Source organism: Ctenopharyngodon idella, chromosome 1 (genome assembly GCF_019924925.1).
Source record: "Ctenopharyngodon idella isolate HZGC_01 chromosome 1, HZGC01, whole genome shotgun sequence".
In the NCBI taxonomy this organism is placed as follows: Eukaryota; Metazoa; Chordata; class Actinopteri; order Cypriniformes; family Xenocyprididae; genus Ctenopharyngodon; species Ctenopharyngodon idella.
Window position 1 is genome coordinate 760333 of NC_067220.1, and position 21934 is coordinate 782266.

Below are 21934 nucleotides of genomic sequence, written 5' to 3' on the forward strand. Positions count from 1 at the left end.
TTTCACTTCAGGCAGAAAGGAATAGGATTTCTAACTGGTGTTAGCATTTTCCATTCTTGGGTACTGTACTTAAAGAGCGACTCCAGTGTCATGAAAGAGTTTTAGACCAAAAGAGATGTAAAAATATCACATTCAGTGCATTTTATAAATTGTGGAAAAACTAATGCATGGATATATACATATTTGAGGTGATTGTAGTGAATTTACTGATGAACTCGAGGGAAATGCTGTCCCACGACTGAACTGTAACTGCCAAAAGTAAAACATCACAAATATCCTGCAGAGATTGATGCGGTTAGAGATACAGAAAGGGGAAGGAGATTGCATTTAGGTTGCTGATGCAACTGTTGTTCACTCAGTACGGGAGAGAACGACAGTAATGTTTGTCACACAGAATTTGGTCTTTTATTTCAGTAAATCGCTCGTCAAAGTTCATCATGTGGGACGTTCTGCTGCTCTTTTCCAGCATCTGTACAGGTGAGTTTGAGACTCTGAGCTCTTTTACACACAGTTTGACATAATCTCTTGATTTTCCTCTGTTATCACATGATCATCAGACTCATATGGATGATATTTGTAAGTTATTTTTCTGGCCTGCTGATGTCTCTTGCTGATATTTGTGTTTTCAGCTGTTGTTGTAGGAACTTCGGAGACATTTACAGGACACGGAGGAGAGAGAGTTGAGATCAGATGCTCATATGAATCTGGATATGAATCAAATTCAAAATATTTTTGTAAAGGCAAGTGTACGATTGGAAATAAAAACATCATGGTTAAATCAGGATCTCCAGCTAAAGACGAGAAATTCTCTATGACTGACGACACGACGAACAGAGTTTTCACCGTCACCATCACTGATCTGAGAACAGAGGATGAAGGACAATACTGGTGTGCTGTGAAGACGAATTTGCCTGTTGATGTCTATTCAAAAATTTTGTTGCTTGTTAAACAGAGTAAGTGATTGTGAAATTTATCTTTTGTAGAAATAAATATGGAAATGGGTCAGCAGCTTCATATTACTATATAAAGGTCAATCTACTGCTTAATACTTTAATGCAGTTTTCAGATGAGTGTGCAAGTGTATAAATGTAATAACCAAATTCAGGTTTCCTTTCAACCTTCAGAAATAACCACTGAGGTTTCAACAATCAGCTCATTATCAGTTGCACGTACATCTGAAATGAATTCGTCCAGCAGAATCACAGACCATCAGATCTTACCTAACACAGGTGAGCATCTAACCACATCTCACATCCTGTCAGAACAGGAAGTGAAAGGTCTGACAGACGGTTGTCATTTTAACATAACTTTTAATAAGCCTCATATCTGTCTTTTTTAAATGCAGCAGTCATTCTGTGAACCAAACTTTATTCTGATTCCTCTGACCTTCCTCTTGTGTTTTTCATCTTCAGTTGTGAATATCATCAATGCGGAGGCTTTAGCTTTACTCCTGATAGCAGTTCCACTGATTATAGTGGCTGTAAGAAAGAAAATGAAGAATAAAGGTAATATTTTACACTACATACTCAGTTGGATTTAGCATGACATGCGTGAGCACTGAATTCAATTGAAAGATAATTATAATTTTTCAAAGAAGTATAACGTTGATCTGTTGTCAGGTCTGCTGTCGTCCATCGAAGAGTTTAATCCAGTGTTTTATGAACAGGTGAGTCAGCAGAAACTGATGATTATTGTACAGTTTCACTCAAAGACGTGCATGAATTGCATGTACGGTTTCTCTGAAACACTTTTATTTCTTGGCTTTAACACCGTAATGATACTGAAATACGACTAATTGCAGTGATCTACTACTTTGACATTGAATCTCTATCAGCTCATGTCAATGATGTGTTAAAACTGTAAATAGATTCACATTGATTTAGTTATTTTCTCTATTGACGAACTCTTGTTTCCTGTGACTGTAGATCAAAGACGCTGGACGTCACTGCAATCCAGAGGACAGAGACACAATTACAACTGTTGTTTTTAGATGTGTTATTATGTCATATGAGAGTCAAGCACTCCACAAACTCCAAAACATACACAAGTTCATTATAATAATATAATATAATACAATATAATATTTATCCTTCCTCCTTCCTCATTATTTTATGTTCTTCATTATACTATATGGACAAATGCATTGTGCCAAAATCAGGCTGATATCATGTAGTCTGAACCCGGCATTAAACATTTGTTGCATATGAATGTTGCAGTTTTTTTTTTTTTTTTCTTTCGTAAACTCAGTAAATGTATTGTAAAGAGAGATGTTCACTAATTAGGGAGTGGCTAATCAGGACAAAGTCACCATGATGCTACTGATTAGCTGAGTTGTGACATTAAAGACAACACACAACTGTAATATCATCAAATATCTTCAAATTAAATGTTGCAACTAGAAAATACATGCACTTTGTTTGTTATATCAGTCATTATGAAGACTTCAGTAGATTAATGTTAGACTGTGCATCACTTTGCCATCATATGTTGTTTCTGTAACCTCAGTGATGTAATAAAGATGTATGGAAGTGTAATACGTTGCTTTGGTTCAATTTCATATGTCCATCAGAGGTCAGTGTGGAAAAATATCAGTTCAAGTTTATCTTCAGGCAGGAATATGCTTTCTAACTGATGTAAACATTACCATTAGTAGGTTATGTACTGTACCTTAAAGAGTGATTTCTGTCAGATTTAACCCATAAAACATTGTTTTGTTGGTATCCATCAATTTATTCAGCTTGATTAAATGACACTGAATATTTTAGACCTGTTAGATGTTACGTTTTTTTTTTTTTTTTTTTCATTGTAGGCCTATTGACACCCCAATATCATGAAAGATACAGTATTCAACAAAAAGAGATCTAAAATATTGCATTCAGTGCATGGGGTTTTCATCAATTGTGTAAATGGATTTTTAAATACATATTTGAGGTGATTGTAGAGTTTCCTGTCCTGTGACTAACCTTTATGCCAATAGTGAAACGTCACAGATCTGAAGATGTCCTGCAGCTGCACAGAAAATGTTCATTTTAGTTGCTGATGCTACTCAATACGCAAGAGAAAGACAACGTTTGTCACACAGAATTTGGTCTTTTATTTAAGAGAAACTCTTGTCAAAGTTCATCACGTGGGACGTTCTGCTGCTCTTTTCCAGCATCTGTACAGGTGAGTTTGAGACTCTGAGCTCTTTTACACACAGTTTGACATGATCTCTTGATTTTCCTCTGTTATCACATGATCATCAGACTCATATGGATAATATTTGTCTCTTGCTCACACATAACAGCTCTATATAATGATATTTGTGTTTCAGCTGTTGTTTTAGGAGCTCCAGATACAGTTACAGGACACAGAGGAGAGAGAGTTGAGATCAGATGCTCATATGAATCTGGATATGAATCAAGTTCAAAGTATTTTTTTTATAAAGGGGAGTGCATCATATGGTATATAAAGCATGAATGCTTTATATCTGGATGATGTAATTTCCTCACCTGACACAGGTAAATGTTTCTCCACATCTCACATCTTGTCAGAACAGGATGTGAAATGTGAGGCAGTTTTTTCGATAAGCCTCGGCTCATATCTGTCTTTTTTCATGCGTTAGTCTTTGATATGGTCATTCTATTAAACCCATTTTCATTTTGATTTTCCGATATTCTGATTCTTCTGGCCATGTCACCTTGTGCTTTTTAGGTTCAATTGCGATTCTCCATCACTGCGGAGGCTTTGGTTTTACTCCTAAGACTTCCATTGATTAAAGTGGCTGTGAGAAAGAAAGACTAAAGGTAATATTTTACACTAAACACTCGATTGACATGCATGAGCATTTAAATAAATTCTAAGATAATTATAAATTATTTTGTATAAGTATCTGTGTTTCCTAAACTATTATGTCATATGAGACTCAAGTATTTCTTCATCAACTCCTCAACACAGCTGAGTTCACTTCAACTAATATAATATACTATATTGTAATATACACCGATGAGCAAGAGATGATCACCTAATATGCTGTTGCTCCTCCATATGCTGCCAAAACAGCACTGACCCACCGAGGCATGGACTCTACAAGACCCCTGAAAGAGTACTGTGGTTTCTGACAACAAGACATTAGCAGCAAATCCTTCAAGTCCTTTGGATAGCAAGGTGGAGCCACCATGGATCAAATTCCTTACCATTTAATCTGCCCGGGTAACCATGACAAAAAACTATTACAAAGAGAGACTTTTTGGATTTTTGAGCTGAAATCATTAACCCCTACTAGATTGAATGAAGAGATGGGTCTTGCATGTTTTTTTTTTTTTTTTTTTGTGTTTTATTAATTTATTTATGTATTTATTTATTTGTAATTGAATTGGTTTTTGGTAATCACCTACCACCTATTAATTAAGCTCAGCTCGTAACAATTTGTAATTGTGCCTGTAGAAGAGTGTTGTTGCTATTTGTTTCATGAGCACTGAAGAAAGCATGAGCTGAAACATCTGCTCTTTGCTCTGTTTTTGAAACTTTTCACTTTTTTGCACTTTTTTCACTTTGCATATGTTAAATTAAAGAAATATTTTTGATAGACCCTTGCTTTGGTCTAATTGTATGTTTTTCACTGTGCGGACAATTTTGGCTATTTGACGTATAACTGAGTGAAACAGCTTCTGGAACAAGAAGAAATGTTGGGTGGGGCTTGATTTTGTTCATAAGGAATTGATTGGATGGTTGTGGTTTCCTATTGGTGGAACTCATGTGAGTGACAGGTTGGCCCGCCCTCGTGCCAGTAAACACGTCATCAGAGAAGAGATTTCGCTGCAGGAGGATGGGGAAGTTATTTTGATTCAAGATTACAAGGGAAAATTAAAAAAAAAAGAAAAAAAAAGGAAGTGCACGAATGAATCATTTATAATAAACACTGCAATATTCCTTAAAAAATAAGAATTATAGTGACTTTAACTGTGATGGGGAGTCGCACATAATTTTTATTTTTTAATATAGAAAAAATAAGTTTTTTTTATTATTATTTCAGTGTCACAACAACATAGAAAAGATGTATTTATACACAATACACAATCAAATTCAAAACATCAAAAATTACCACCTTTATAAGTGTTTTTTTCTTTTTTCTAAAAGGCTGATATGACTATTTACAAAACATATGAATGACGGTTGTCAGGATTTTTATGTACATGGTATTTTTACATTAAAATAATAGTGTGTATAAAGTTGTACAGCCAATGAGCAGCACTGAGATGATATTCAAGGGGACAAAGTTCATAGTTCACTATATTCATTTCTAGTTTCCTTCTAGACTTTTTCAGACCATACAGTCAGACAAAAGTAGAGACTCTGAATGACAATAACAAACTGCAAGAGACATAATGGCATCAGCATATGAAGGTCAGTCTAAATTAATTAAACGAACATGATACTCACAGCTAGTTTAATACAATACTGAGAACTGAATTATATAATGTCATTGTTGTTTGTAGTATTGACAAAATTAAAAAGTAAGACAGGTAGTATAAAGTGTAATATCCATTAGTATTCAGTGGTCATATTACAAAGCTTCTGATTTACAGCTGTTCTATACATTCAGAATTTACAGGTATTTCATTATACATTAGTTTTAACAGAATTATTGTCACTGTCCTGATGCTGCTGTCGTCATCACATCAAAGATCTATCTATCTATCTATTATATATATATATATATATATATATATATATATATATATATATATATATATATATATATATATTTGATATGCTGCTTCTGGAGGGATTAAAACACAATGTCTGTGATTTTCAAGTAAAACATTAGCTATATGGCTCAGGTAATAATTGGATCCAAAAATTACTTTATTGCATGTCATTCATGCAATTCATTTTATATAAGTTCAAAGTTAACCAACAGCTCACTATCATGTTGTTAGGTCAAAGGGTAATAAGCTGATGGAGCAACAAAATTTGTGCTGTTCGAAGCTCTAAATCTATAAACATATTTCACATTTGAAGCATTGGAGCTCGATTTGTTTTTGTCAAAGTGATTAAAGACATCCGAAGCTGAGAAACACATGACTGCATCATTATCTGGTTCAAAAGAAGTGAACCCCAGTGCTGTTTATTTTTTATTATTACATTGAAATGTTTTAAAGGGTCATGCATTGTTTTATTATGTTTCCTGATGTGCACTTATAATGTTAGTATGCTTTTTACATCAAAAATTGTCATAATTTAGAAATGAAAGGCATTTTTCCTACCCTGATTTTAGCCCTCTGGTTTGAACGCTCTGTTTTAAGGGGCATGTCTGCTGTGAGACTTTAGTGTAAACGCCCACTGCTGTGATTGGCTAACGTCTTTCCATTTGAAATAGCTAAGTATGACTCTCTCGAAAACTTTTAGCACGTTTTTACTAGCATTACATTTAGATCTATAGCATTATATTTAGATCGTGGCATGAAAGGTTGCAGTGATGAAGACTGTAGCCGGTCGCATGAAAGCAGTGATCTCGTCATTGTAACTCAATTTCTGCACACTAACGAATGTTTTCACCATAACTAACAGTGCAAACACAATGCAGTGCAAACTAAGAAATTCTTTTAATGAAACGGGAGTTTTGGCGTGAGTCTAGAACTGATAAACTCACGCAGTTGGATTGACAGCTCCAGCGCGCTGTTTGATTGACAGCTCCAGTGATTATAAAGGGAGCGTTCTTTGATCTCTTTCTTTATTTAATTTAATCACCGTTTAAATAACAGATTATTTTCATCCTACTAAGAGAAACAAGGTGAAGTTGACCGTTTAGTCACGGGTTTGATTTACTGACACACAGACAAAGAATATCTGACTGTACATGAATCATATCAGATCAGGCATTAGAATTAATAAAATTACTTACATGTTGTTGCATTACTGTCGAGTCCATATTGTAAAAGTCTATTTGCAAAGCCTGCGCCGAAATGCGATTGATTTACCAAAGAATCCAAGGAGAATTTACCGAATACAAATAAATAAAGCTCAACTGAGACATTCTCCTCATCATCTCACTAACACGACAGTGGGCGGGGCTAACGCTGTAATTGTAAGGCCGGCCCAACTGGCCCAACAACCGTTTCCCATAAGGCGGGGAAGATTTAAAGCGTGTTCGGTCTTTTCGGTGTGGCAAAGAAGTTTAATTCCAATTAAACTTTTATCTGACATTTTGTTATGACCCTGATTGATTATGCCAATTGATTATTGGTCATTTGTATAATAGGTAGCTACACATTTGATTATTCTATTTAACTCTTTATTGAAATTACACTCGTTCATTCAGATTCCTATAACTTTTTGACTCTCGCACCGGCCGGGGAATACGATCTCCTAATCACAAACTCGTCAGTCTTGGTCATTAGACAGCTTATTTCTAAAAGTATGTTATTCAGTCCCCACAGATCTGTACACACTTAATTAAAGTAAGACTATATCTAACCAGAAGTCGTGACCATTACCATAGAACCAAGCTGACCAATTTAACTTCCTCTAATGGTAACTTTATATAATCATGCCGTGGTTTCCCCTGTACACTTAGTTAGAATAATATTACAATAATAAGAGGTTGAGACTCACCCTATTCAGATTAGTCCAACAACACTCTGTTGTTCTGAACAGAAAACCCATTATTAGCCTATACAGTCTAAGTATACATGACTAATGCCAATGTGCTAGTCTAGATCTAAAACTTTAGTTGGCATGGCCCGATACTCCACAAACTGAGCTTTAGTCCGTTACTAACCTGAGCGTAGATTTGTGGTGTTATGGACTTAACGTAATCTACTAGAGTTATTAATTTCAGAGTAATTTAGAATAAAATCAAATGTAACAATTTATTAGTCAGGTAAATGTATCATGCCAATTACATAATCGATTAAAAGATAATTGATACAAAATATCAAATGCTCAGAAATAAAGAGTAAAAGATGAATACCTGACATCAGAAAGATACATAATGCTGAGTGTCTGAAGGACAGAAAGCATTACGGGCCGACAGAATCGTGCCCTGAGCCTCCTGCAGCATCTCTTTAAATACTCAGACCAAGCTAGAAATCTCTTTCAAATGGAAACATGAGTTCACAATGGGAATTTGCATTACTCAAGTCCAGACCCCATCTTTTGAGGACAGAAGGTAATTTGCATGAAAGACCAATTGGCCCTCCACAGAAAGCAAAATATTTCTAAACTCTTCAAACCTTTATTACCTTTTGGTTTACTTCTGTGGGAATGAGACCTTTGTACCAGTCGCACTGAGACATTTCAAATGATACCAAACATGTATAGCATTGTGTGATAATTATTCACATTAAACCATATAGATTTTGGGTGAATTTTAGGTCATTTCAACATGTGAGATGTGAGAAATGGGTGAAGGGAATGAGATGTAAACTGGGACAATACTGAGATTTGTTTTGGATGGGGATGCTAATTTTGCAAGACAGAGTTCAAATGTTAATCTCCTTTATTTTCTCAGAGAGTAGCCCTCTCTTGGTCCAGACAGTCCAGCATACATAATGATAAAGTAGGCGTTGATTTCTTCTGCGAAGGCGGCGTTTCACCTATCTATGATAGGCACATTCCAGGATCAGTCGTTCGCTGGGCCTGGTGTCAATAAAAGCTTTTATTGGAATAACAAGAAATTTTTCAGAATATCAACTTACATAATATTCTTATAGTACAATGACCTCTTATATATCAAAAGCTCAAGGAAAAGTTGATTTCTAAATTCATGACCCCTTTAATAGGCCTATAATAATGCAAATACAATCCAACGACATAATCCCTTTGAAATAAAATATATAAAATAAAACACAAAATGCAGGACCAGATGTGAAACCAGCAGCCGTGATGGGACAACATTTTAGTAGATGGTGTACAATGTGGGCATATGCTGGTCAAAACGATGATATTCATGTTGAAAAGCTTCAAGCAGGCTGATGATTCTGCTTACAGTTAAGGGGGAAAGCATCATTTGAAACATTGTTTTTTTTATGTGCTTACTCTTTCGCATTTAAAACCATTTTGGACAATAGAATCTTGTTCAGGTTAGTCACATTTTCTCAGCAGCAATATGAAGGAACAGCTTCAGGCTGTCCACACTGAACACATTGCAAATCCACTTGACCTTTGAGTCAGAAACAGTGCGAGCACATTACGTCAGAATTAGAATGAGGCATCTATTTCATGTCAGCGATTCCCCAGGTGCAGACAGTGTCACTGAATATAATGTTTTCTATTTGCTTTTGGCACAAAGTGATGCACCGCATGCCTTCTCTGTAGAGTTTAACAGACTTAAAAGCAAAATGTGTTACAACCATATCTGGTCTCCATTACTCATAATTAAGTTTCCAGCATTTTATTCTGTATTTGTCTAATTCTTACATGCAGTTTCGATGACCTCAAATACTGAAAAACAAATTCTAAATTGTGCTACACTGTGGCAGGAGCCTGAGTTCATGTTATTAACTGGGTCTGACAGAATACAAATCAATAATAACTCAAGCTAATGGCTTGAACTGTTTGACAGGTGATTCTCAGGATCTGAGGATTGTGCTGCTGGGAGTCTCTGGAGCTGGAAAGAGTTCAACAGGAAACACAATACTGGGTGGAAAGGCGTTTAAAGAGAGCAGAACCAGAGAGAGTGAGATACAGACAGGAATAGTAGAAGACAGAAACATCTCCATCATCGACACTCCAGGATTCTTCAACCCTCACCTGACTGATGAAGAGATGAAGAACCAGATGATAAAGTGTCTGTTTCTCTCTCATCCTGGTCCTCACGTGTTCCTGCTCGTCATCAACCTGGAGAACTTTGAGGAGGACGAGAGGAACATTGTGACGCAAATTCAGGAGAACTTTGGAGCTCAAGTGTTTAAGTTCACTCTGGTTCTGTTTACTGGAAGAGAACAAATGTCAAGGAAAGAATGGATGCTTTTTATTCTTAGTGCAAAATTTCAAGAGCTAGTCAGTCACTTCAGAGATAATTATCATGTGATCAACAGTAAAAATATGGTTAATGAAGCTGAAATCACAGAGCTTCTACAGAAGATTGATGAATTTATCAAACAGAATAATCATCAGCATTACAATAATGAAATTTACTCAGTGTCTCGAACAAAAAGCATAAGAATAAAGAAAAAACAAGAGGAAGAAAGAAAACAGCCAGGGTTGAAACAAAGTCAAACAAAAATAGCATGCGAGACTTTTACAGCCCATGGTGTAATGAAAGAGAAAATAACACATACTGTGAGTGAACAAGAAAAGGAAAGCATAAGGGAAAAGAAACAACAACAACAAGAAAATACATACAGGGAAAATAAGCAAGAGAAAGAGGTGAGACAAGAACGAGCAAAAATAAAGTCAGAGATTTTTGAAGTGGAAAATGCAACAGAAGAGAGAGCAACACATGCTCTTTCTTATGTCAGACAAACAATGAAATCAACTCACATATATGAAAACCTGGATAATTATTCATTAGACAGATACTATGAATTCTCTAATGAAAGAATGAGAGACAAGACACCAGGAAAAATATGGGGAATGAGCCATAAGAACACATACAAGACACTGTCAGAAAACGGTAAGAAGATTACACAAAACTCTAAACACATAAAAACTAATGTCAAAGGTGAATTCACTAACAGTGGCACTACAATAATAATAATAATAATAATAATAATAGTAAACATATTTATAAATAAAAAACTATCATGCTATTGATATATTCTTTTTAAATTAATACATTTTTTTTTTTGGAAAATATGTTGTAATAGTGAAAATTAAAGGGGTGGTTCATTGCGATTTCACTTTTTTAACTTTAGTTGGTGTGTAATGTTGCTGCTTGAGCATAAACAGTATCTGTAAAGTTACAGCGCTGAAAGTTCAATGCAAATGGAGATATTGTCTTTTAAAGTTATGGCAGTTTAATGCCTACAAAAACGACCGGTTTGGACTACAACGAGCTTCTTCCCGGGTTGGCGACATCATAAACCCTGCAATTAACATAAACCCTGCCCGCGGGAACACGCAACAAAGTGGGCGAGGCCATGTCACGTGGCATTATGGAAGCAGAAGAGTTGTCTACACAAGACATGTTAAACTGCGCCCCATAAACACAATCAAGCCTAGAAAAAAAACAGTGAACCACCCCTTTAAACGACAATCTTATTTTTGTTCTCTAAAACTGTTACGTCTCAGAGTTCAAGATACATAAACTTGAATGCAGAGATGTCTGATTTACTCAAGTAAAATATTTCATGTTAATTCCAGATATTGACAATGTTCACAAGCCACTGAACACTTTGCTATCCTCTAGATTTAAAGTGTTGATGTTTATGGAAAGATTGTTCCTTTAGTTACTTGTTTAAAAACAGGTATCTATCAACAAGCAGACTTAAAGGGTTAGTTCACCCAAAAATGAAAATTTTGTCATTTATTACTCACCCTTATGTCGTTCCACACCCATAAGACCTTCATTAATCTTCGGAACACAAATTAAGATATTTTTGTTGAAATCCGATGGCTCAGTGAGGCCTACATAGCCAGCAATGACATTTCCTCTCTCAAGATCCATAAAGGTACTAAAAACATATTTAAATCAGTTCATGTGAGTACAGTGGTTCAATATTAATATTATAAAGCGACGAGAATATTTTTGGTGTGCCAAAAAAAACAAAATAACAACTTATATAGTGATGGCCGATTTCAAAACACTGCTTCAGGAAGCATCGGAGCACAATGAATCAGCGTGTCGAATCATGATTCGGATCGCGTGTCAAACTGCCAACGGCTGAAATCACGTGACTTTGGTGCTCCAAACAGCAGATTCGATACACTGATTCATTATGCTCCGAAGCTTCCTGAAGCAGTGTTTTGAAATCGGCCATCACTAAATAAGTCGTTATTTTGTTTTTTTTGGCACTCCAAAAATATTCTCGTCGCTTTATAATATTAATATTGAACCACTGTACTCACATGAACTGATTTAAATATGTTTTTAGTACCTTTATGGATCTTGAGAGAGGAAATGTCATTGCTGGCTATGTAGGCCTCACTGAGCCATCAGATTTAAACAAAAATATCTTAATTTGTGTTCCGAAGATGAACGAAGGTCTTACGGGTGTGGAACGGCATGAGGATAAGTAATAAATGACAGAATTTTCATTTTTGGGTGAACTAACCCTTTAATTATCTAATTTCTAGATAATGTCTAGATAAAAACTGTTGTGAATATGGACTCTTGTATATATCAAAATCTAAATTTGCCACTTGTGGTCATTTTCTTCAGTCACACCTACTTGGACTAATGGTACTAAATGATTTGGACAACAAGAGTGATGACCTAAAGGTGGCGATATAATGATAGGCACATTCTAATATGTAAATAAAAAAATAAAAAATAAAAAAAGTCAGAATTGCAAAAATAAGAATTTCATAGTCAATCATTTTAAGGCTGATGATCAAATTAATGTTTTTGTTTACAATTCAGGAAATGTAATATCCTGTGCTATTGGTCCGATTTGCATAAAATTTGCTCATTTTCTAGAGAAAGTCTAGAGTCTATAAATCTTTAGTAAATGTTTACAGCTGTCCTATATATATTTTTTCTTGATCATGTCAGATCTCAGGATCGTGATGGTGGGAAAAACTGGAGCTGGAAAGAGTGCAACAGGAAACACCATCCTGGGAAATAGGGTGTTTAAAGAAGAATTTTCTACTGACTCTGTGACTAGGAAATGCAAGAAACATCAGAGGATAGTTTATTGTCGAAAAATCTCAGTGATAGACACACCAGGACTGTACGATACGTCAATCGGAAATGAGCAACTGAAGAAGGAAATAGAGAAATGTATAGAGATGTCTGTTCCTGGGCCTCATGCGTTTCTGCTGGTCATTCGACTGGATGTGAAATTCACAGAAGAGGAGAAAAACGCAGTGAAATGGATTCGGAAGAACTTTGGAGAAGATGCTGAACGTTACACCATTGTTCTGTTCACTAGAGGAGATCAGTTAGATAAACCTATAGAGGAGTTTCTGGCCAAAAACAAGCAGATTAATGAGCTAGTCAAACAGTGTGGAGGCAGGTATCAAGTTTTTAATAACATAGATGGAAAACAAGCACAGGTTACTGAACTGTTAAATAAGGTCGACAGCATGGTGGAGAAGAACAATGGAGAGTATTACACTAATGAGATGTACAAGGAAGCTCAGAGAAAGATAATGATGAAGAAGGTTCAGGATGCAGCTTTAGTGGGAGCGAGTGTGGCAGGTGTAGGAGCAGCAGTAGCTGGAGGTGCAGTACTGGTTGCTGCCACTGGAGGAGTCGCACTGCCTGCAGTTTTAATGGCAGGAGGAGCAGTTCTAACAGGAGGATTGGGTGCTGCTAAAGCTATTGCGAATAAAGTTCAAGGGAATGAAATGAAATTCCGTACATCAGGACATGGAACTCATTTCGGAAAATGAGGGGGGAAAATATGTAAACAGGAAAATACTCTTGAGTGACTATTATCTGACAATGTCAGATTCTCATTGCTGATCACATCTGAAACCTTGTCACTGATTTTTGAGTTTAGTGTTAGTAGAGCCTCTAAACTTTCTACTGATCTTGTGATACTGCAGCGTTTGCTCCAGCAGTGTCACAATCTGATCATTTGAAGAATTAAAATCATTCTGGACAGTAAGTTTTGAGCTACAGCATCACTCACACACACACTGACATCAAGAATCAGTGTATGAATCTCAACAATGATGACAATCAACAAAAAGCTTCATGCTGCAGTGCATTCTGGGTGCACCAAAACTCATCCATGGCTCCCAGCATGCATTGCGGCATGAATTTAGTTGTTTTGTCACTGTGATGGAATTTTGAATTAATCATAACTAACATTTCCTTTTCCTTGCAGGAATAACATTTATATGCTTTTGAAACCTAAATGTCCTCAAACTTTGGGCATAAGTCAGTGTGTGTCTGAATCACGTCCAAATATAAGAAAAGGGGAAATGAAACTTAGGGACAGCTAGACAACCATGTAAATACAACCATGATAGCCCCATGATATTGAGTAACCAACGAACTAATAAACACATGATTTGGGCAGATATTGCTTTACCTAGTAACATGAGGGTTTGACATATGAAGAACCAATCATATTGTAGGATGCTTTGCCATGCTCCTACCCTATATGAACTGTTGTATTCTTTTTGCTGGTGGGATTCTCTGTGATTGATACGAGGTCCTCCGGCCGTGATTAAAGCATATTCTAAGGCATAGTCTGGAGTCTGTTTGGATTTAGGCTGCGCAGCAGACTAGGCACTAGAGATCTTCCACACCCGTAAGACCTTCGTTAATCTTCAGAACGCAAATTGAGATATTTTTGTTTAAATCTGATGGCTCCGTGAGGCCTACATAGCCAGCAATGACATTTCCTCTCTCAAGATCCATTAATGTACTAAAAACATATTTAAATCAGTTCATGTGAGTACAGTGGTTCAATATTAATATTATAAAGTGATGAGAATATTTTTGGTGCGCCAAAAAAAACAAAATAACGAATTATTTAGTGATGGCCGATTTCAAAACACTGCTTCAGGAAGATTTGGAGCGTTATGAATCAGCGTGTTGAAATCTTTTTTCAAACAATTTCCATAAAAAAATAAATAAATAAATAAATAAATAAATAAAAAACATTAATTAGAGCTAAAAGAAATAAAGTCAAATTGGTGTGTAATAAGTGAAGCATCTACACCAGTGAAGTGTTTGTGGAGTTGTCTGATCATCCTCTGCTCAGATTTTGAGAAATGTCATTGATTTGATTTGCAGTTGATGTTTCAGTGGCTGACATCAGATCAATTATTATTTGCAGTAGAAATGAATTGAAATAAGAATAAAGTTCTCAACCGAAACATGGCTAAAACAGTTGAAATAAAAGAATTATTTACAACTGACAAGAACAATTTAAATAATTATTTATTTGGTTGAATTATTAAAATAAGCCACATTAGGTTACATGAACATTAACTTTGGTATTGAAAACTATTGAACTGTAAGTTTAAATAACTAAATTTGTCAAGTTGAAAATACTTAATATTCTAAGTAGTTAGAACTTAAACAAGTCAGTGGAAATTATCAAAAACTTAAGTTGAGTGAACAAATAAACAATTTACAGGGAATGTTTGTACGGAAAACTTAAAGTTCACCTCACTTTCATAAAGTTAATCCAACTAAACTTTATAAGTTCAAACAACATTCAATTTGGCAAGTTGAACATACTTAATATTCTACGTAAATACAAACATGACTGAGTCAGTGCAAAAAGATAACACAAAGAGTAAAAAAAAGAACACAAAAAACTTTTTTTTGTTTTTACGGTGTATGTAATATGAGACTCAAGTATTTCTTCATCAACTCCTCAACACAACTGAGTTCACTTCAACTAATTTAATATACTATATTGTAATATACACATATGAGCCAGAGATGATCACCTGCCTAATATGCTGTTGCTCCTCCATTTGCTGCCAAAACAGCGCTGACCCACCGAGGCATGGACTCTACAAGACCCCTGAAGGAGTGCTGTGGTTTCTGACAACAATTTATAATGTTTTGGCTCTTAAGTGTATACTACATTCATAAGCATATTAAGAACCAGGAGAAATCATCATCATCATCTTTGTAATTTTCATTGTGAGCACGAGTCCTAATTAAGCTTGTTTTGTCTGGCAGTTTTAGAGTTGATGCCATTATGAATATATTTTAGTTCATTATTTTGTATTTGTGTAGTTTTTAATGTATAGCATTTCCTTGTTGGATGCTCAGTTCAAGGTTTATCAGGTTAGTTTCATCTGTTCACCCCTGTTGGTAAATGTTGTAACTGCAATAATCCGCTGCCAAAGAGCATCTTTCTCCATTGAGGACCATTCAAAAATAGTTGTACATTCTGATAAATCCTTGCAAGCAACTTAAAAATGGCACATATTTTTGGAGACTCTAATAATAATTCATAGCTTATTTAACATAACACTTGAAAGCCTTTTGCTTCAGTTTAACATGATATGCTGCTGTATGAACACACATTTGCCAAACAGGAAGTGAAACTACAGCCACAGAAACAGCTTTGATGCTTCTGCTAAACTCATAAACTTCATGCAGCACGGCAAGCAGAGGATGCGGAGAAGATCTGAAGGTTGCCCGTTCAGTGGTGGTAAAGTTGCAATTTTCTTCCAAGTTGAAATAAAGAAATTACAGTCTGACTCTGTTGGGAGATTTCTCTCTCCCAGGAAGACAGTATTCTGTGGTCAAGGCCTGCCGGGCGATGGTCTAACACATAGTTTGTTGGGAGTGTGAGTTTGCATATATAATGATTAATTTGTGTGTCTGATTGGTCCAGCCGTTACAACGTTTTTTTTCATAAGTGGATGATGTAATTAACATGGTCTAAAATATTACAAAATGTCATTTTGTAGCATAAAAGGAACAGAAAGTTACTTAAACATATCAAACACTGAACGGAAACAGAGTGGACGGGAAATGGGTTGTGGTTTGTGAGTTCACAGCTTATTTCCTGGTCAAAACTGAGAGGCGTTTTCACACCTAACCCATACATGGAAACACAGACACACAGTCAGTGAACAGTAGAGTTTGACTCTCAACACGTGAGATGAGCAGCGAACAAAACTGAGAGTTTTGAACTGATTTTCTGAACTGAACTGATGAAGAAATGAAGTTTCCACTGACAGTTTGTGTGTTTTTGCTGACGGGTAAGAGCTCAAGATCTGTAACACAAGTGTTTATTATCAATTATTATGTCGTGTTTTATCAGTGTACATGAGTAAAGCAGTGTGTGTGTGTGTGTGAGCAGTGAGCAGGTCACTGTCTGTGGACATTACAGTGAGAGGAACGGAGGGAGAACCAGTGAGCATTAAGTGCCCTTATCCAGGAGGATATGAAAACTCTTACAAATACTTCTACAAAGGAGTTTACAGAGAGAATAACATTATACTACAATCTCATGGAAAAAAGTCCTCACCCAGATTCTCACTGAAGGATGATCATAAGACCAGATCATTTACAGTGACCATCAGAAACCTGAAGATGGAAGATGCTGGAACATACGGCTGTAGAGCTGGATGGGGAGAATATAAAATAATCAAGCTGATTGTGAATAAAGGTGCCTGATGTTCATTATTAAACAACAATCTGCTTCATCATTCATGTTTATGCTTCGTGCTGTTATTAATATTTTTGTGTCATTTTAATGACGTGGCCTTGTTTCTCAGCTCCTCAGAAGCCAAAACCTGTCCAGATCTCAACATCCACCTTTCGTCCATACACAAACACCAGCACTGAACACACCAGCACTGAACACACCAGCACAGGTACCTGTACTCATACAAAACACTAGCTTCAACCTCAGACATCTACACTCACATGCATTTTGGTGAAAATATTGTTAATGTGAAGTTACTGTGTTTGCATACATAAGTCATAACTTCAATAAAACATTAATAGTCTGATTATACTGAATACAGAGATATCAAAGCTTCTATACACAAATCTAATGCTGCATTCATGATCATGATGCAATTCATGTAATTACGAGATTAAAGCTAGTTCCCACTGCACAGTTTGTGTTTTCCTCAAACTTGCATCAGCTTGGAAAGTCACTATTTCATCAAATCTCCAACTTCTGTCATTTGACATCATGTAAAAACAAACTAAATGGCAGTGGCTTTGATTGTCAGAGATTAACACCCTGTTTACACATGGTATTATTCGTTGTTCCGACAACTGGAATGTTTTGAGCTTGTCCAATTTCAACCACTTCCAGAGGTAGTTGAAAACACATTCGACTGGGTTGTGTTCATGGTGTAGATGCTCATGTGGTCGAATATGGTTGAACAGCCAAAACTCTCCACCTACTGACCTAATGTGTAAACATTATGGGAAGCGCTCTAGCCAGACGGGATTAAACTTTGTCAGCTGAAGACCCAAATTTGGTTTGAAAATGAAACACGTACCAAGCGCAATGTTCTCTCACCATTCCTGATTTCTAACACACGCTCACAGCGTTCGGCTGGCAGAAATGAAAGCTGCTGCTCTCCGTATGTTTTCCGTCATCTCCGGTCTCATTCATACATAAATTACATGAGCTTATTTCATCTAATAGATCGAAAGATCTGAAAAAGCCCATACATTTACCCGCCCATAGACTCTCCCCTCATAGAAATCAGGACAGAAATGGTTGAAATTGAACATAGGAATGAGTCTCCCTCGTCTACTTGTGAACCGATCAGCCAAAATGCATCTTAATACCAGGTGTAAACAGGGTCTAAGATGCTCCTCTGCACTTCATTCAAATGTAGAACAACTGAGCCTCAGACGTCACTCCCACAAACCGTTGGCTGAACATCTGATGCATATAGCACACTTAACTGGAAACACTTCAGGAGTTTCGAAGTCGTCATGTGTTTGGTTGAATTTTGGCCTGGAAACAAATGCTGTGATGGTAAACCCCCTCATGGAAGAAGAACGCCACCATGTTTACAACTGTGACAACGAGCGTTTTCCAGGATCAAATAGACGCTGGATTTTCAAAAGTATGTGAAGTTCGCCACTCCATTAATACAGAACCAAACACAACGTTCTTGAATGAATATTTTATTAGAAGCACGGCTGCCTGTTATTGTAGGGACATCAACTTTACATTTTAACGCCCCTAAACATGATGCGGAATAAAACGAACTGTGATTGGCTGCGTTACATGTCAGTCAAATGTCCTTTTGGGCGGTCCTTGGCCACTGAAAGCTGCAATAGAGTCCTACTGCGATAGAGGCTACTGAACATTTGACATTTTACAGCCAGTGTTTTCTTTAGCACTTTATTTGTTCTACAGTTTCTGATGGTTTCTTTATATTCTTAGGTTTCTTTATATGCAGCAATAATATGGGGCAAACAATGTTATTTGCTTGTTTATGTCTTCATTTCGTGAGCGGAACATTCACACGTCACTGGTGTTTTTCTCTCTGTCAATGACTCAAACAGAAAGTGAGACAAGAACAGCAACAGGAAATACTACAGTTGAACTCCGTCAGCAAACCGCTAGTAAGCACAAACTACACTACCCATAATGCAACTCACATCACATGATCACTCTTTGAAAGTAATTGGTGTGAACATTTGTGGAGACACATTTTATCTCCTGTATAAACAAAATGATGCACATATCAGCTTTCATGTGGTTAATTGTGTTTGAAATCAAGCGTAAAGAGAAGTGTTTTCTTCTGAGGAGTCGAGGTTTACCATTGCAGTTTCACTTCAGTTACACAATAAAACAACTATATACAACAACAATATTTTTAATAGAACAGTAAATAAAATGATTTATAACAATTATTAGATCGTTATTGTTCATTTAACAGTATAATCAGAATCAGTGTTGTTTTATGTAATATCACATGTTTAGTGATGCGTTCAGACCTGCTTTCTGTTGCTGGCGGTCTGGGTTCGGTTCTGCTGGTTCTGACTCTGTGTTCTGGAACGTTCCTCATCCTGAAAAAGAGGAAAAGGAAAAGTGGGACAGGTAATGCTTCGTTTGTGATTCTTCTTCTTATTATTATTATTAAAGTCCTGTTTTAGTGTATGAATTGACTTAGTCCTTCTCTGTTTTCATGCAGCTTTATTTCAGCAAAATGTGCAGCACAATACAGAGGTGGGTGTTCAAATCTTTACCTGTAGAAGTTCAGAAATACATGTGAAATGATTGTTTATTGATTAACAGAGATTATTATCTATATAAACTGGTAAATTATTGATTGTTTTTCAGACTGACCGCATGTATGAAGAGATTCCAAACAGTGACGTCGCCGCGGTAACATCTTCATCCAATCAGACGCCTGCATCACACCTCAACAACCGCCCAGTGGTCTCTACTGTTTACGCCACAGTAACTAATCAGCAGCCTGATTCAAACCCTGGTCACACCCACTCAACCAATCAGGTGACAGATTCAGACTGTGATTATTATGCCAATATAAAGTCACCTGACCCAACACAGGACAGCAGGACAGAACTGATCTACGTGACAGCAACACATCCACAAAACATCACAACAAACGAGGGACCGATATATTCAGTGATCACCCATGCTTAAAAGACTTTACACAGACATTGTGAATGATAAAAATAAAATCTGTTAATCTACATTTCTTTACTGAATCGATTTTTTGACACTATTTTCTTTACTGTTATCAGTAGTGAATAACATTACTAACCAGAAAAGTTACTAACAACTAAAAATAATGTAAATAAAATGTAAAAATAACATGAAATGTGATATTCTTTGTAATTAGTACACCACATCCACAGTTCAATAAAGCCTAAAAAAAAATATATATATATATATATATATATATATATACATATATGAATGATGAAATATAGCTGCTAGCAGATTATGGGGCCATACACAAAAGAGTCAAGGGAGAATGAGAGCATGACCATGACCATGCAAAATGCAGTAACCTTGCCAATATATTGCATAAAACACTACACAGCTCCTTCAGGATGGGGTGCTGATGACACAGATCAAGTTTTGTAATGATATGCTATTGTGTTCATAAAATACAGCATATTACTACAAAATTCTGAATGGCCGACATGGTAAAAATGGGTATCATTTGACTCGATATGTCACACTGAATGTAAAGAGATCAATCTTATGATCTTTGGTCATACATTTCAGAAGTTATAGGCAAAAATATCAATGTTCCATTATTCAGCAACACTAGGTGGCGCTGTGCCGAAACTCCTCACGTACCCTCAGAGAATGATGGCTATTAAAGGAACACTCCACTTTTTTTGAAAATAGGCTCATTTTCCAACTCCCCTAGAGTTAAACAGTTGAGTTTTACCGTTTTCGAATCCATTCAGCCGATCTCCGGGTCTGGCGGTACCACTTTTAGCATAGCTTAGCATAGTTCATTGAATCTGATTAGACCGTTAGCATCTTGTTAAAAAATGATCAAAGAGTTTCAATATTTTTCCTAATTAAAACTTGACTCTTCTGTAGTTACATCGTGTACTAAGACCGACGGAAAATGAAAAGTTGTGATTTTCTAGGCCGATATGGCTAGGAACTATACTGTCATTCCGGCGTAATAATCAAGGAACTTTGCTGTCGTACCATGGCTGCAGCAGGTGCAATGATATTACGCAGCGCCTGTGACCCCCTGCTTGCACAGGGAGCGTGCCTTGCAACCATGGAGACATTTGTAAGAGACGCTGCGTAATATCATTGCGGCTGCTGAAGCCATGGTACGGCAGCAAAGTTCCTTGATCATTTCGCCGGAATGACAGTATAGTTCCTAGCCATATCGGCCTAGAAAATCGCAACTTTTCTTTTTCCGTCGGTCTTAGTACGCGATGTAACTACAGAAGAGTCAAGTTTTAAATAGGAAAAATATTGAAACTCTTTGGTCATTTTTTAATGAGATGCTAACGGTCTAATCAGATTGATTGAACTATGCTAAGCTATGCTAAAAGTGGTACCACCAGACCCGGAGATCGGTTGAATGGATTCGAAAACAGTAAAACTCAACTGTTTAACTCTAGGGGAGTTGGAAAATGAGCCTATTTTCAAAAAAAAAGTGGAGTTTTCCTTTAAGTGTACCATTTTTTTTTTTTTATATATATATATATGTCAAAATACGGCCCCATCTGATGGACACTTTACTATCCCATGAGGCCGCGGGAGAGGATTTGTGAATGGAGGTGAAGCGACACTGGTAGGTCACATGATAATGACAGCATGGCGAATATAGTATATCCAGATTAGATTCATGGTACACACATTCATTCTATAAAGTAATTACTTACGCAAAATAAGTACCTGCTCAAGAGAGTATGTGATTATGGACG

The 21934-nt window shown here is 36.4% G+C and overlaps 3 protein-coding genes across 5 annotated transcripts in view; all 3 read left to right on the top strand.

Moving 5' to 3' along the window:
- LOC127508350 (CMRF35-like molecule 8) overlaps window positions 1–21934 on the top strand; it is a 46016-nt gene that overhangs the window by 10726 nt on the left and 13356 nt on the right. The gene's annotated exons all lie outside the window — the stretch shown is intronic.
- LOC127508426 (CMRF35-like molecule 7) overlaps window positions 342–21934 on the top strand; it is a 53434-nt gene continuing 31841 nt past the window's right edge. Inside the window, exon 1 of the mRNA XM_051886330.1 lies at window positions 342–477. Coding sequence (XP_051742290.1) covers window positions 438–477 — 40 coding nt within the window. The 5' untranslated portion in view covers window positions 342–437. The remainder of the gene's footprint in view (window positions 478–21934) is intronic.
- On the top strand, window positions 12634–20339 carry LOC127508209 (GTPase IMAP family member 8-like). 2 transcript variants are annotated; one of them, XM_051885984.1, is made up of 8 exons: window positions 12634–16776; window positions 16878–17186; window positions 17296–17394; window positions 18382–18615; window positions 19061–19120; window positions 19482–19598; window positions 19693–19727; window positions 19842–20339. In XM_051885984.1, exon 1 carries the CDS (start codon window positions 12634–12636, stop codon window positions 13480–13482), a length of 849 nt encoding a protein of 282 aa, XP_051741944.1. In that variant the 3' UTR covers window positions 13483–16776; window positions 16878–17186; window positions 17296–17394; window positions 18382–18615; window positions 19061–19120; window positions 19482–19598; window positions 19693–19727; window positions 19842–20339. The 2 variants fall into 2 exon arrangements, with proteins under 2 accessions (XP_051741944.1, XP_051741942.1); XM_051885982.1 differs by having other exon boundaries at window positions 16150–16776.

Excerpts from the sequence above, each read along its gene's own strand:
- LOC127508209 (XM_051885982.1), top strand. The coding sequence starts at position 16,737 with ATGAAGTTTCCACTGACAGTTTGTGTGTTTTTGCTGACGG. Across the intron at positions 17,187-17,295 it reads CAAGCTGATTGTGAATAAAG|CTCCTCAGAAGCCAAAACCT; the intron begins GTGCCTGATGTT and ends CTTGTTTCTCAG. Across the intron at positions 19,121-19,481 it reads ACTCCGTCAGCAAACCGCTA|TGATGCGTTCAGACCTGCTT; the intron begins GTAAGCACAAAC and ends TCACATGTTTAG.